Source organism: Symphalangus syndactylus, chromosome 10, assembly GCF_028878055.3.
Source record: "Symphalangus syndactylus isolate Jambi chromosome 10, NHGRI_mSymSyn1-v2.1_pri, whole genome shotgun sequence".
NCBI classification, from domain to species: domain Eukaryota; kingdom Metazoa; phylum Chordata; class Mammalia; order Primates; family Hylobatidae; genus Symphalangus; species Symphalangus syndactylus.
This window is the reverse complement of record NC_072432.2, coordinates 100,330,150-100,347,073: the sequence shown is the minus strand read 5'-3', so window position 1 is coordinate 100,347,073 and position 16,924 is coordinate 100,330,150. Positions and strand designations below refer to the sequence as shown.

The 16,924-nt window shown below is 44.1% G+C and overlaps 1 protein-coding gene across 1 annotated transcript in view; it reads right to left on the bottom strand.

Annotated features, from left to right (window-relative positions):
- Positions 1 to 9,272, bottom strand: part of NME9 (NME/NM23 family member 9) — a 28,830-nt gene extending 19,558 nt beyond the window's left edge. The window contains exons 1-3 of the mRNA XM_063610726.1: positions 9,191 to 9,272; positions 8,677 to 8,713; positions 4,282 to 4,339 (exon numbers count right to left, since the gene is read on the bottom strand). Of these exons, the coding sequence (XP_063466796.1) occupies positions 4,282 to 4,339; positions 8,677 to 8,713; positions 9,191 to 9,222 (127 nt within the window). The 5' untranslated portion in view covers positions 9,223 to 9,272. The remainder of the gene's footprint in view (positions 1 to 4,281; positions 4,340 to 8,676; positions 8,714 to 9,190) is intronic.
- Between the last annotated feature and the right edge of the window lie 7,652 nt (positions 9,273 to 16,924).

The following is a 16,924-nucleotide window of genomic DNA, read 5'->3' as shown; positions in this document are numbered from 1 at the left end:
TAAATTGTCATGGCTAAAGTTAGTATAGAAACTGGTGACACTGTACTAACACTGTCCTATACTAACCAGGGAAGGAAGGCTTCCCATGAAGAGGTGACTTGCACTAGGCATTGTAGAGAGCCCAGGCTTGAATGGGCAGAGAGGGAGACTGTGGTGCAAAGGATGGGCAGCCAGGCACAGGTGGCGGACTCAGGGACCCCTGGGCAGCCTGCTGGACCAGACCTGCCCGAGGTGGTGTGGTAGGAAGTGGTGGCAGGGATCACTGGAGGAATCTGGAATGTGAGGCTTGAGGAGCTCTATCCTGAATCACTAGGCAATGAGGATTCACAGTAAGTATTAGAAGAGGGAGCTAATATCTTGGACTTGCCTACATCCAGAATTGTAAGAAATAAATTTCTGTTCTTTATATACTACCTATCTGTAGTGTCCTGTTACAGCAGCATAAACAGACTAAGCTATTCTGCTTTAGCTGCAAGAGGGCAGGTGCACTTTGCTTTTCTCTAAAAAGCCCACCAGTGAGATGGATATCATTATTGCACTATATAGATGAGGAAACTGAAGTTCAAAGAGGTGAAGTTATGGCCTTAAGGTAAGAAAGCAAATTCTCAAGCAGTATAGCTTAGTTCATTTATGCTGCTATAATGGAACACTACAGACTGGGCAGTTTATAATGAACAGAAACTTAGTTATCACAGTTCTGGAGGCTGGCAAGTCCAAGATCAAGGTGCCAGCAGGTTTGGTGGTCAGGTAAGGGCTGCATTCTCTGGAGGAGAATTATACTGTGTCCTCACATGACGGGAGTCAAGGGCAAAAGGAATAAACTCCTTCCATCAAGCCCTTTTATAAGGGCACTTAATGCCACTCATGAAGGGCACTACTCCCCTTTTAAAGGCCCCACCTCTTAAAACCATTACTTTGGCCATTCAGTTTCAACACCTGAATTTTGAAGGGGGACACATTTAAACCACAGTACGGCAGAATCAAGTTTTAAATCCTGTGTTGCCTGATGCCATAGCCCATGCTCTTTCAACTGCTCCAGGGAAGAAGCAAGACGCATGAATTCAGCAGTGTTCTTTGGTTTAGCCACGTAGCACAATTTTGCAGAATGTGAGAACCAAGCTGGGTATAGGAGGAATGAGGAAGCCAGACACAGGGGTGGCAGAGCGGATAGAATGAAAAGAATGTAGGCAAAATACTAGGGATGAAAATGAAGACGGTGTGAAAAGGACTTCACCTTTGAGCCTGGCAGAGAAAAAGAACGAGCGAGGGGTGGGGAGAGATTGTTGGAGGGGAAAGGAGAACAAACTCAACTCTAAACAGGCTGGGTTTTCAGTACCAACCAGAAAATCAAAGACAAGTGATCACAAAGGCAACCAGACATCCAAGCAGGAGAGGAGGGGCAGGAGAGTGGGATTTGGGTTCCACAGCATCCAGGTAGAGGATAAAGGTCTGGGCTTTTCTGAAGACAAGAGTTTCACAATTGACAGATTTTAATTTCAACCTACTACAGTTATTTGGGTGAAGGCCAAAAAGGGCATTTAGGTCAAGCCAGGAAAATGTCCCTGAAGACTTAGAGGGCCCTGTACACAGGCCCACTGAAAAGGGCATGTTTAAATCCCAAAGGAAAAAAGCTGGGGCCCAATTAGCCTAAACTCTCTGTACTGTATTTGTATTGATAGTGCACCCGCCGTTTTTACTAGCTTCTCCCTCCTTCTTGGACACCCTGGCTCTGTGAGGAGTGGTGGGCACAAAGGCACCTTCACACAGTTACAGAGGAAGCGGGGGTGGGGGTTAGGGGGTGGGAGGGACCAGAGAGGTAGTGTTTGATTTGACTCTGAGTGAGAGGAAGCAAAACAGAGAAGCCACATGGAAGGAATGGCAGAGACAAGAAAAAAGTGTGTGTGTGTGTGTGTGTGTGTGTGTCTGTGCATGCATGTATAGGTCTGAAGGGACTTTGGCATGTTGAAAGCAGGTGAAAATGAGCCAGCAGAAGGCAAGATTTCCAAGATGCTGGTGGTTCACTTTTGAAGCAAATTTCTGCTGGCTGGAGAGAGAGAGAAAAAACACATATCTATGTATTTATATGCTCCATATCTATATATCCCTTTAGACTGCCTGATGAGAAGGAGCAAAGAGGAGGCCCTGCTACCTTCAGTCAGCAGAGGCCCTTGAACCATTTAGACCAGGCTTGGCAGAGGGTCAGTGCTCACTGGATGTTAGCTACTATCACATAGGGTGCTTAGCAAGATGCCTGGCACACGATACATTCTCAAAAGATTAAGGAATGGTGGTTTTTTCACGGTTGTTAAAGAAATAGAAATAATGATTTTTTTCACCTGGAGCCATGTTCCAGTTGCCCAGACAAGACACATGGACAAAATGGTTAAGTCTTGGCACCATCAAAAAGGCTTTATAATCCCTCAAACAGTAGAGTGTGGCAATACTCACACCCACACAACTGGATCAGCATTTATCTAGTACCCACTCAGCCTCAATCCCGGGCAAGTCTACTACAGACATGAGATTAAAAAGCCAATGCTGGCCGGGTGTGCTGGCTCACACCTTAATCCCAGCACTCTGGGAGGCCGGGGTGGGTGGATCATTTGAGGTCAGGAGTTTGAGACCAGCCTGGCCAAGACAGTGAAACCCCATCTCTACTGAAAATACAAAAATTAGCTGGGTGTGATAGAACGTGCCTGTAATCCCAGCTACTTGGGAGGCTGTGGCAGGAGAATCGCTTGAACCCCAGAGACGGAGGTTGCAGTGAGCCGAGATTGCATCACTGCACTCCAGCCTGGGTGACTCCGTCTCAAAAAAAAAAGAAAAAAGAAAAAGCCAGTGCTGTTGTGTTTAGAGTCTAGGAGAAAAGCTGTGATGGTCTTTCCCTACAGGGGCCGCAGCAAGTGGGGTGTGTGCTGGAGGGATTGAGACAGAGTCTCACCCCAAGTGCCCTAGGAGCTCCCAGGAGGGACGTGACCACATAGAGCTTCCAGAAAGATTTCATATGAGGAGGCTAATTTTGCACTGGGTCTGGGAATAAGAAAGATTTCTACAGTTGGTGATGGGCCATGATATCCCATCTGGCTTGAATGGGCTTGAATGCTGAAGTCATTTGGTGGAGGGGGTGGTAATGGGCAAGGCTAAGATCAGATACAAGCACACTGAGCAGGTATATTCACAGAGAGAAAAACTGAGCAGGCACACAGAGTAACAGAGCACAGAGATATCTGCAGTGAATGAGAAAGAGAAGTAAAGAGTGGGTGACAGTAGGTGGTAGGCAGCCTCTCAGATGTTTCTGGTGATCCCCACCTCCTGGTCCTCATGTACTTGTGTAATCCCCTGCCCTGGAGTGTGGGCTGGACCTAGTGACCAGCTTCTAATGAGCAGAGTATGGCAAAAGCAATGGGATATCACTTTCAAGATTAGGCTAACAAAAGGCCGTGACTTCCAACTTGTGCCCTCTCTTAGAGCCCTGTCCTAGGGAAAGCAAGTTACCAGGTTGTGAGTAGCCTCATGGAGAAACCAATGGCAAGAAGTTAATGTCTCTGGCCAACAGCCAGTGAGGACTTAAATCCTTCCTACCCATAGCCTCATGAGCGAGCTTGGAAGTGGATCTTCTTAGGTCTGCCAACAGCCACACAAAAGAGCTTGGAAGCAAATCTGCTCCTCGTTGAGCCTTGAGATCCCGTCTGACACTTTACCTACCGTGGTGAGACACTCTGAGCCAGAGGTATCCAACTAAGCTATACCTGGACTCCTGACCCACAGAAACTTGGATAATCAATGTTTGTTGTTTTAAAGCACTAAGTTTCTGGGTAAATAGCTAAGCAGCAACAAATAACTGATGCCAGGAGGATAGGGGTGAGGAGGCCCATAGACAGTGGCCTGCTGTTTCCTAATGACTGCAGTACCATGGTCAAGTCCCAGTAAGGCCTGGCTCTCCTTCCATCCTTTGAGTTCCAAGAGATCCCTGTATTCCTTCCAATGCATTCTCCTTTAGTGCCTGAAGTAATTAGAAGAGGTTTTCTGTTACTTTTAACGCCAAACAACCCTAAGTACTGACTCATTTCCTGAACTGAATTTACTGATATTCAAGCCAGATACACACACACACACACACACACACACACACACACACACACACACACATCACCTGGTTTTTTATGAGGCTCAAGGTAATAGGAAAGTGGTGTTCATTGCAGCCCTTCTCTTCATGGTTCATCACACCATTTAATAATTTAGAAAAGAATGGATCTAAAAAGTTATTTTACTTTGAATTACCAGTTAGTCCTTTGGAACTGAGCATTTCCTCCCAAAGCTCTTGGGTGCTGATGTTGACCTAAAGCCAAAGAGGATCAAATGCCGTATTACTGAGGGCTCAGGCAGGGAAACAATTCAATCTATTTGCTCTAGATTTCTCTCTTTCTATCTCTGAAATGCTTACAAGTACAGTTCAAGTTATCCTCTCCCCCATCTTCTTTTCTCCTTCCTTCTCTCCCTTCTTCCCTACCCAGAAAAACACTATCCTAAGAATGATGTGTACTAGTCTCAGGCATTTACATGTTATTTGTCCAGGAACAATATATAAATTGTTTTTGTGTCCTTAAAATGTACATAAATGTATCAAACTGTAGTTTTCATTTTGAAATTTGTGTTTTCACTCAGTATCAGTATTAAGTTGAACTTATTGCCATTCACTCACATTTTTTTCTTATCCACAGAGTTCTGGTTTTATAAATGTGAAATACAAGGAGAAATACATATTATCCCTCTTCATTAACAGTAAAAATTTCTTTTTTTTTTTGAGATGGAGTCTTGCTCTGTCACCCAGGCTGGAGTGCAGAGGCGCAATCTCAGCTCACTGCAACCTCTGCTCTGCCTCCCAGGTTCAAGCGATTCTTATGCTTCAGCCTCCTGAGTAGCTGGGATTACAGGCACGTGCCACTACACCTGGCCATTTTTGTATTTTTAGTTGAGACGGGGTTTCACCATGTTGGCCAGGCTGGTCTTGAACTCCTGACCTCAAGTGATCTGCCCACCTCGGCCTCCCAAAGTGCTGGGATTACAGGCGTAAGCCACCACATCTGGCCAATAGTAAACATTTCTGTATAATGTTTTTTACTTTGAAATAATTTCAAACTTACAGAAAGTGTACAAGTACAGTATAAAGATTTAGGGATTTTTTTTTAGGTATTTGAAAGCAAATTACAGCTTGTTATCTCATTATTCCTGAATATATTATTCCTATATAACACAATACAATAATCAAAATCAGGGAAAAAACCACTGACATATTGTGAACATTTAATCCTTAGATAGAGTGCAAGTTTTCCTATTTATCTCATAATGTCCTGAGTATCAAAGGAGCTAATCAGAAATGTGTGCTAGATTTATTTGTCAAGTCTCTTTAGTCTGGAATAGTTCTTTAGTCTTTCTCTTCTTTTCACAATGTTGACACTTTGGAAAACTACATGCCAGGTATTTTGTAGAATGTCCCTCAGTTGGGGCATATCTGATGTTTCCTCCTGATTGGATTCAGACTGTGCATGTTTGGACTGGTTGAAATTGGCTGGACTGGTAGGAGTGTTGGAGAAGCTGAAGATCATTCCTCTCACTACTCCCTAGCAGATGAGACACAATTTCCATCTGCCTGTTACTGATTTTCACTTTGGTCACTGGATTAACATGGCCTGTCAGACCTGTTGTCTGTAAAATTATTCTCTTTTCCTTTGTAATTAACATATTTTTGTGGTGAGCTACTTTGAAACTATATAAATTAAAAGACCACAAAAATTACTACTGGGTTTTTTTGTTTGTCTTTTTTGAGACAGAATCTCGTTCTGTCACCCAGGCTGGAGTGCAGTGGCATGATCATGGCTCACGGCAACCTCTGCCTCCCGGGTTCAAGAGATTCTCCTGCCTCAGCCTCCCAAGTAGCTGGGATTACAGGTGCCTGCTACCACACCCGGCTAATTTTTTGTATTTTTAGTAGAGACGGGGTTTCACCATGTTGGCCAGGTTGGTTGTGAACTCCTGACCTCAAGTAATCTGCCTGCCTTGGCCTTCCAAAGTGCTGGGATTACAGGCATGAGCCAGCAGGCCTGGCCTACTATTGTTCTTAATATAGGTATGCTAAGGTCTGTGTCCCTTTAAAAAAGATAGGATGCGTTATTGGCAATAAGGGCAAGAAACATGTAACACCTGCTAATCCTGTATTAAAAGTCCCTTTTTTGGCCGAATGTGGTGGCTCATGCCTGTAATCCCAACACTTTTGGAGTCCAGGGCAGGCAGATCACTTGAGACCAGAAGTTTGAGACCTGCCTGGCCAACATGGTGAAACCCTGCCTCTACTAAAAAATAAAAAAAAAAAAAAAAAAAAAATACAAAAGTTGGCCGGGCGTGGTGGTGCATACCTGTTTTCCCAGCTACTTGGGAGGCTGAGACATGAGAATTGCTTGAACCTGAGAGGTGGAGGTTGCACTGAGATGAGATCGTGCCACTGCGTTCCAGCCTGGGCGACAGGACAGAATGAGACTGTCTCAAAAAAAAAAAAAAAAAAAGTCTCTCTTTTAAGGAAGCATACTCCTTACTTTTTTTGTTTCAATGAAAAGTAGAAGAAAAAGAAACCCAGAAAAGCCTTTCTGATGCCTTAAATGAAGTAAGAGAGTTGGACTGATATAACCCTGGGCCCACAACTACAGTCCTGAGGAAAGTGATAGAAGCGTTCAGAAGGGCCCCACACCCCTACCCAGAGGCTCAGACTTAAGTCACCAGCAACTCCCTGTGGCCCACCCCTGTCATGGAGTGAGTCCCACCAGCTCTGGGGCCAGGACTCTGGGCAGTTGAAGAATCTCAGCCCTGGGAGCCGGGCAAGAGTGGAACAGTGTGGGAAATATCTGGACTTCACTAAGCCCTGCATTTGGTAGGGAATGAATAGGGAATGTGTGGCACCTTTTACCCAGACTGTCCTTTGATGTCCTGTGATTTCTGTCTGTCTCAGTTATAAACGGAACCCTGAATAACCTTGCTGAGAGAGAGGACAAGGTTCCTGGGTTGGCCAACTTTAGGCACTGCTTTCAAGGGGTTTACCTTATAGAGAGGTGACCTTTACACAGATGCCTCAGTGGAAGACGGGAGGGGAGGCTGCTCGCTCTCCTCCTTTCAGCAGGAGGGAGCACTTACTTTGAATACTGCATTGTACTCAGAGCTCTGAGTAATACACATGAAAAAATAACAACATTGCTAACAAAAGTTATTACCCCTATAGGAACTCTAGGGCATCAACACATGAAATGACCATAATATAACATTAGAGACACCACAGACCACATCAGACCAGCCAGGAAGTGTCTAAAGGAGTCTCATCACAGCTCTGCAGGCGTTACAGGACAGGTATCATCCCTCCTGTCTACGTAAAGGATACGGAGGCCAGAGAGTTGAGGAAATGAGTCACACAGCAATGAATGGTAGGACCAGTTGATCAGAATTTACTTCAACCAGAACATTCGCATATGAAGTGGCTTCTGACTCTAGAATCCTAGAATATCAAGGCTGGAAGAAGGCCCTTAGGGATAATTCACACAACATTCTCATTCCATAGATGGGCAAGCTGTAGCCCAGAGAGGTTATGTGATGTAGTCAAAGACACAGCTGGCTATAGAGGACGCAAGAACTACATCAGGTCTTCTGACTTCCAGTCTAAAAATCCCAACCCACCCCACCCCACACCCCTCCCACCCCCAGCATGGGGTACCCTTAGAATGATGCTGCTTTCCCCTTTCCTCTTTTTAAACCACTAGGCTTTTGAAATCCTCGTGCAAACTGCTGGTCCTACTGAGGACAATAAGAGAGAAACCAGATGTCTCAAAACCACTAAAGCTCTATTATCTAGGAGGCGCTGTAGCCTTGGTATGCATCTTACTGGGCCCAGCTGATGATGAGGCATTTTAAAGTTCGTTTAAAAATGTTCCCATGTTACAGATCATCCAGCTGATCTCCTTATGACCAAGCACTCTCTCCTCATTCCAGGGTCTATGCCTGCACGTTTTTACCATCAATTCAGAATCAACCACTGTCTATTGTCCAGGACCAAGAAGAAGAGCAGTTGCTGGCTTCTGAATTCACTTGTCCCACGTGCAAATGAAGTAAGGCACTCTATATAACAAATGTCCAGCACATAATATATCTCAAAACATATTTGTTAATAAGTGAAATTTGATGAGAACAGTGGTGGGAAAACTGGGTCTCCACAGAGCAGACAGTTACAGACTCAGGCCCAAAGTCAAAAGAACCTATACTGTATTCTCTGTGCACATTGCAATTATATTTCAACAACAGGAACAAAATAACGGTCACATCGAGTTATGTTGATTCGTATTTTCTTGGTTTGCAGTTTTATTTAATGCATGTTTAGGTTTTATGGTTGTATAAGCACTATAAACAGCTTCTACTCAGTTTTGTTTGCATTAATTTTGTTTGCATAAAATTTGTCATCACTGGGGTTCCAAGATAAGTTTTGTCCCTTTAAGACGGAAGGGTACATCACTCAAGTTTGAGAACACTGTCACGTACTGCTGGCAAACAGAATGTCACTTTTATACTGCAACCCCGCTCCAATCACCCTCCTCTTCCCCGACCCCAACCCACAGCTGGAAGCTAGCGCCCCTTGAGGCTTACCTGCAGGGCAATTTCCTTCTTCCTGCTGCCCATGGCTCTGCAAAGAAGACGAAGCCCTGTTACCGCGGCCGTGGGCCGTTCCCCCGCAGCCGCGCGACAAACTGCTACGTGGATCAGCAAGCCCAGAGCCTCCTTCAGACAAGCCCCCCTCCTACGGCCCCTGGCCCCTTTTTAAGGTGCTTCTAACTGGCGGCAAATCAACACACTGATACAAAGTGAACACCCCACGAGGAAGCGGAGCCTGCAGTCCACGGGCTCGTGGCTCGCCGGGCGGTTTTCTGGGGATCTGCGAAGCCCCCTCCCCACCCCGGAGCCGGCCAGGGGGCGCGCGCAGAGGCCGGAGTCAGTGCGCGGGGCGCGGTGCAGCCTGTCGGGCACAGGGTCGCTAGTCGAGGAATTCTGACAAAAAAACAACATGGGACCCTGTTATCCCTGCTGTTCTTATGGATTACTGGGAAACTGAGCCACTGCGAACGACAGGTACACGATCTTCTACGCGCCCGGAGTCACCAACCGAGTCTGCCGCGACCTAGCCGCGGTCGTCATGGCAACCTGGCCCCCCCGCCAGGCCTGCCAGGAAAGCCTGCGGACACGTAAGCCACGCCCACTCTGGGCCCAACGCTGTCTCTTCGCGGAGACTCTGAACCCAGCCAGCGAGTGGCAGGAGGGAGTCCCGCCCCTTGCCCTCCATATCGGACCATAGGAACCCACTCATTGGCTGCAGCGTTTGTCAGCGTCTGGAGGCTTTGAACCCACCAGGCAAAGACCCAGTGCATCTGTGCGTTGCACAGTCGCATCTGTGAATCCCTGCATCCCTCCTGCCCTGCCTGCCAAGACTGATGTGCAGCTTTTCTACCATCACATACCGGTATAATGTGTGCAAGGTAGGGGGTGTCTCCAGGTTTTGAGGGGTCTGCAAGCGTTCTCTTTAAGGCAAAGAATATGAAATTACAAATTCAAAATTAGATATGAAAGTCAAGTGAGACACATACAAAACAGTTACAAACATTGTAGATATTAATCCAACTCTATCAATAACCACTTTAAATGTGAATAATCTGATTACACCAATTAAAAGAGAGATTGTCAGAATGGATTTCAAAAACAAACAAAGCCCAGTTGTGTGTTATCCACAAGAAAATACATTAAAAGCAAAAAGATAGAGAAAGCTATACCACGCTGACACTAATTAAAAAAATAGCTGAAGTAGCTATTGTTAATTTCAAGAAAAGCAGACTTCAGAACAAGGAAATTTATCAGGTATAAACAGGAACATTACATAAAGTTAAAGGGATCAGTTATTTGGGAAGACATAACAATACTTAATATGTATGTACTTAAAAACAGAGCACCGAAATATGTGAGGCAAAAGAAGATAAAACTGCAAGGAAAAATAGGTAAGCTCACTGTTATAATAGAATGTTTTAATACCATTTTTAAAAGTAATTAATACATCCAGCAGGCAGCAAATGAGCAAGGATATAGTTGAACTGAAAAAAATATATCAAATTGATCTAATTGACATTTGTACAATACTTAGTTCAACAACAGCAGAATATAGATTCTTTCTCAAGCTCACATGGGACATTCACTGAGATAGACCACCATCTAGGCCATAAAACATAGCTCAACAAATTTAAAAGGATAGAACAAAGTATGTTCTCTGACTACAATAGAATTAAACTAGGAATCAATCACAGCTGATGAAAGAAATCTCGAAGATTTAAATAAATGAAGAAATATTCCATGTTCATGGATAGGAAGAATTAATATTGTTAAGATATCAATTCTTCCCAAGTGAAGCATACACCAAATGATTTCCATCCATGGAGTGCTGATACCCTGTTTGGCCATGAGGTACCCAGCAACCCTCTGTGAAGTACAGGGCGATGGGTATACTGGAGACCGAACATCTTCCTACCTGTCATCCTGCCTTCTCCCACTTCAGCTCCGAATCCACCTACTCTTTTCTTGCATTCAGTCCCATGGCAATATTCAGTTCCATGATAATATTACGCAGAGCCACAGTCACTCCTTAAAGACACCACATTGCAAACTGAGTTGACTAGATGCAAATCTTGTTCATTGTCACAAGGTGGTGGTTGCTCAAGCTCTTGAATGGTGTGGAATCTCCCTTAGAATTTAGTTTCCAAAATAAAATTCAAATCAGATGCTAAATTCCTCCTGCCAGCACATGGAAAGATAGTGACATTTATTCTTTCTGAAAGGGTTAAATTTCTTACCATGTGGTCTCTATTACAAAATGTACTCACATCTTTGCCAGGCTAAACCTCAGAAACAAATTTAGGTAAACCACATGTCCCAGTTTGCCTGGGACACCCCCACTTTTCACCTGTTGTCCCATGCAATTATTAATAGCAACCCCTCTCACTTTCAAAAGTGTACAGTTTGGGTAGGGTGCAGTAGCTCACGCCTGTAATCCCAGCACTCTGGGAGGCTGAGGCAGGTGGATCACTTGAGGGCAGGAGCCTGGCCAACATGGTGAAACCCTGTCTACTAAAGAAAGTATCAAATAGCCGGGCATGGTAGTGCATGCCTATAATCCCAGCTACTTGGGAGGCTGAGGCAGGAGAATCACTTGAACCCAGAAGACAGATGTTGCAGTGAGCCAAGATCATGCCACCGCACTCCAGCCTGGGCAACAGAACAAGACTCCGTCTCAAAGAAAAAAAAATTTACAGTGTGGACAACATGGAACCTCATCAGTTTTTTCCCAAATGAATCACCTTGGGCCACTCCTGCCTTTTAATAAAACTTCCATCTTTTACATGTTTTGTGACACGGGTCAATGGTTTGTTTTTTTTTTTTTTTTTTGAGACAGAGTCTTGCTCTGTTGCCTGGGCTGGAGTGCAGTGGCGTGATCTCAGCTCACTGCAACCTCTGCCTCCCGAGTTCAAGCGATTCTCCTGCTTCAGCCTCCCGAGTAGCTGGGACTACAGGCATGTGCCACTATGCCCAGCTAATTTTTGTATTTTTAGTAGAGACGGGGTTTCACCCCGTTGGTTGGCCAGGATGGTCTCGATTTCTTGACCTCATGATCCACCTGCCTCGGCCTCCCAAAGTGCTAGGATTACAGGCATGAGCCACCACTCCCGGCTGGGTCAGTGTTTTTATTTATTATCCAAAAGTCAGATTTTTTTCAAATGTATCAATTTTTAATCAGCCCTTCCCTCAGTGATGTACTTTTTTGTTTGTTTTATTTTAATGCAAAACCTGCTAACTAAATTTAAGGGCTACTGAGATGTTTTAGAGTTCAAAAGATTAAAAACCAAACTCTTCCTCCTGCAACTCATGTTTATTGCCAGAAGGTGGTGGTTTACTCAAAAGAAACCCTTCTGAGACCCAAATTGGACACTAGGAGCATTTTCTTCATCAAAATGCTTCAGAACTGATGTGACTCTGTAAAACAAGAATGACCCTCCTCACTTTAAGAGGAAATCATAGACCAAAGCAGGCTGTGCTTCCTCGGATACCTTCCCGTTTTCCATCGTAGAAGATAAGAATGTATATACACATCTTCGTCTAACCTGACTCCTCTCTCCTTGCAGGTGTAATGTCTTCTTTTTTCCACAAGTAACAGCAGGTCCCTCCTGTGCCTTGCTCTGAGGAAGGCAGCTGGGAGTGGTAGAACTGGGAACTTGAGAGTCAGACAGGTGTGGGCTGGATCACAGATAGACCTACTACCTGTCTAAGCTTGAGTGAAGCTACTTCAGCTTATTCAGTCAGTCTTAGTTTCCTCACCTTTAAATTTTTTTTTTTTTTTTTTAAGAAATGGGGTCTTGTTATGTTGCGAGGTGCCTGGAACTCCTAGGCTCAAGCAGTCCTCCCACTTCAGCCTCCCAAGCAGCTGGGACTACTGGTGTCCACCACCATGCCCGGCTTGTTTCCTCATCTTTAAATAGGGAAATAAGACCTACCTTTCAGGAATGTTGTGGAGAGAGGTAATGAGTTTCAAAGTTTCTTGACATTAAAACCAGTATTATTGTTGGCCGGGCACGGTGACTCGCGCCTGTAATCCCAGCACTTTGGGAGGCCGAGGAGGGTGGATCATGAGGTCGAGAGATCGAGACCATCCTGGCCAACCAACGGGGTGAAACCCCGTCTCTACTAAAAATACAAAAAAAATTAGCCGGGCGCGGTGGCAGTCGCCTGTAGTCCCAGCTACTCGGGAGGCTGAAGCAGGAGAATGGTGTGAACCCGGGAGGCAGAGGTTGCAGTGAGCCGAGATTGCACCACTGCACTCCAGCCTGGGCAACTGAGCAAGACCGTGTCTCAAAAAACAACAACAACAACAAAAAACCCAAAAAACAGTATTATTGTTGTTGTCTTGAAGGTATCATGCCCCCTTTCCACAGTATAGATACGTTGGGTAGCAGCTTCCCAGCCAAGGATTGCAAGCCATAACTCCCCAAGAGGTTCATCCAAGTTGTTGTGTGGATCAATATTTTAATTCCTTTGTATTACTTTGTATTCCATGGTCTCATTATATCACCGTTTGTTTCAAATTAATATTTGAGTGGGATATGAGGTTTTTTATTTCCCCATATGGATTTCTGTTTGCGTAAGCACCATCTGTTGAGAAGACTTTCCTTTACTTCACTGGATTGATTTGGTGTCTTTGTCAAAAACCAACTGGCCGTATAAGTGTGAGTTTCCTTCAGGATTCTCTAGTCTATTCCGCTGATCTAGTTGACCATCCTTATACCAGTACTTGATTACTAGTTGTATAGTAAGTCTTAAAATCAGGTAATCAAGTCATCCAACCTTGTTTTTCTTTTTCAAAATTTATTTGTCTATTTTAAGTTCTTTTACTTTCATACAAATCCTAGAGTCAATCTGTTAATATGTCTGTCTTTAAAAATCCTCTTGAAAATTTGATTAAATTGCATTGAACCTAAAGATCGACTTGGGAAGAATTGACATCTTAATAATGCGGAGTCTTCCAGTCCATAAATTGGATGTGTGTTCCATTTATTCTTTAACTTCAGCAATGTTTTATAGTTGTTGAACCAACTTGTAAGTCATTTGTATTTATTATGCTATTATTAATGACATTGACTTTCAAAATTTAGTGCCAATTTTGTGCTGCCAGTACATAGAAATACAACTGATTTTTTGTATATTGACTTTGTATTCTGAGATCTTGCTAAACTCACTTATTAGTGCTGGTAGTTTCTTTGTTGATTGTGAGGGTAACTTTGAAAACACAAGATAGTGAGCCATAAAATGGAAGCAGCTAGTCTGAGCCTACCAACCTGCCTTGGACTGTGTTGCATTTTCTTCATGTCATAGTAGTCATTGGAGGTTGCAATCAAACTGCTCATCTGTATTGTGAGTCCCTTTAGGGCAGGTTGTCCCAGCTACTTCCTAGTGAATCTTTTATAATGAACCTCAGGTTTCCATCATGACCTGAACGAATGAGCCCTATGCTGCCCACCATTCATGCTTACTGAGAAGTCAGAGGAGATGACAAGGAGACTTCTACATGTTGTAGAGGAATCTGACCATAGGTCCCTCCTGTTGACAGATGTTTCTCCATGGGTCTCTCATGTATCTGCATTTTTCAAGCAGAGGCACTGACTGCTTTATTCCCAACAGCCTTTTCAGGAATGTTTATATAGTGAACAACCTTGAAAGATAGAGGTAGTACCTCCTTCTAAAGCAAAGGAAAGGTTCGTTTACAGCCTTGGAAGTTAGAGATAATGTCTCCTTCTGTAGAAAGCATACTTAACTCTTCAGTGTAAAAGCTTTGGTTTCTTGAAGCTAGGATTCTTCTCCTGTAACACAACCTGCTGCATGTGCAGGTGTCACCTGGCCCTCTCTGCATTGTCCTATGGGAATCAGTTCAGGAAACCTATGCAAAAATGCTAATACTTTGGTTATTGCTATTGCTTTGAATAATAAACTATCCTTCATCTCTGACCCAAGAGCGACTTACATATTCATTCAGCATCCATGATTATGGAAGAATAACTTGTAAGCTTGCAAGGAGGGTAAAATCTCACATGATTTACAGTACTTGACACCTTCCTAGAGGTAATGAACTCTGCCCTTTATTGTTGAGGCTCCTAGAGAGCATGCTCTTCCAACCTCCCGTTAAAACTCCTTGCCCATACACTTGAAACTTTTGAGGCAGAGCCAGATTTCAGTCAAGCTACAAAGACCTCATTATCAAGGACCACACTCCTCCAGTGTTTCACCCAAAGTTTCCTGAATGGCTGCCCTGGAGATTTGAGGGCTTAATGCTAAAAGGCCTTAAGCATTTAGAGATCTCTACACATCACTGATATTTAACTCAAACATTTGTGTGCATTTTATGGAATACAACATACCACATCCATATTTGTTTTAATGTAAAAATAACACTTTAAAATTCTAGCCATCAGGGATTTTAAAAGTGTTTTCTAACTGTCTTGTTTGTCAAGACAGTTGACGTGATGCTACTGGATGATGCTACTGGATTTCAGAAAATTGGGCTAAATTAGAGCAAGCAAGCCCTGCATTTCAAACTCAGCATCCAGGCGATTTTTTTCTTTGACTTGGTATTACAATATTTCAAGTACTAAAACTCATGAGAACATGTGACCACAAATGAAGATCATTTTTCCATTGTTTTACAAACTGGGGCTCGGTTACTGAGAGGAGATGCTCAAGAAGTTGGCCCCAGGCTATGGGTGGCAGAATGTCATTGTGAGTATCTCCTGTTGAGAGGCCACATTGTTCATGTGGCAAGGAATGGCTCTTACCTAAGCTGCTGCTGCTTTTTTCTTTTTTTTTGAGGTCTCACTCTGTCACCCAGGCTGGAGTGCAGTGGCCCAATCATCATTGCTCACTGAGCCTCAAACTCCAGGACCCAAGCAATCCTTTCACCACCTCAGCCTCCCAAGTAGCTGAGACTACAGGCAAATGACACCATTCCCAGCTAATTTTAAAATTTTCTGTAGAGACAGGGTCTCGCTGTGTTGTCCAGGCTAGTCTCAAACTCCTAGGCTCAAGCAGTCCTCCCACCTTGGCCTCCCAAAGTGCTGGTGAAACAGCTCCGTTGTCTGGGTATTTACCTGTGGTTATTTGTCTCACGCCAAGAAAGAATTCAGGACACCGATACTCACGAGATGTAGGTTTAGGAATGGAAAGTTCAATAGACAAAGAAGAGGAGAAAGAACTTCCTCATACTGAGAAAGCGGGTCACCCAAGAGGGGGTCTTTGGTCTGGGGCAGAATGCGATCAATTTTGTAAAGAGGCTTGAGGAGGCAGTGATTGATTTACATAGGGCCTAGGGGATTGGTTTGACCAGGTGTGCCATTTTACAGAGCCCACGAAAAGACTGGCACTTCCGCCATAGTCTTTTATTATGCAAATGCAGCTTCTACCTGGCGGTCACCATGGCACCAGCACACTTGTTTTTACCTGGATGGTGCCGTGACACCTGCACATGTGGTGACAAGGAAAAGGGAGTGGGAACCACAACATTGGGTGGACCTGGCTCTTAGCCACCTGCATTTACATATGCATATCTATGCTTGCAGCCTGACCTTCCAGGCTGTTTTTTGTTAGACATGGTTTGGGGGCTGCTTTTCATTAAAGGAAAATTCCACCAAGCCTTTCTAGCTGCCTAAAAATAATTTCTTAATAACTCGTATATTACTGGGATTATAGGTGTGAGCCACGATGCCTAGCCCAAGGTCAGCTTTTTATCAGCTTCCAGGAAATGTTATTAAAGGCTTTTCTTTTTCAGTGAAGAAAGATGTCTGATGCTTTAAAAATGATTTTTTACCCTCCACACTGTCATTTTTATCAAATGTAAGTTTCCGAAAAATGTGAGGTTTTTTTTGTTTTGTTTTGTTTTGTTTTTTGAGACAGAGTCTTGCTCTGTGGCCCAGGCTGGAGTGCAGTGGTGTGATCTTGGCTCACTGCCACCTCCAGTCCTGGGAGATTCTCCTGCCTCACCTTCCCAAGTAGCTGGGACTACAGGTGTTTGCCACCACGCCCAGCTAATTTTTGTATTTTTTTTAGTACAGATGGGGTTTCACTATGTTGGCCAGGCTGTCTTGAACTCTTGACCACAAGTGATCCATCCACCTCGGCCTCCCAGAGTGCTGGGATTACAGGCATGAGCCATCACGCCCAGCCTGAAAATGTAAGATTTTGAGTAAATGTAAGTTACTCAAAAGATCCATAATCCTTTTCACCCAGCTCCCCAAAAGTTGGAGAATTGACCAGAATAAAT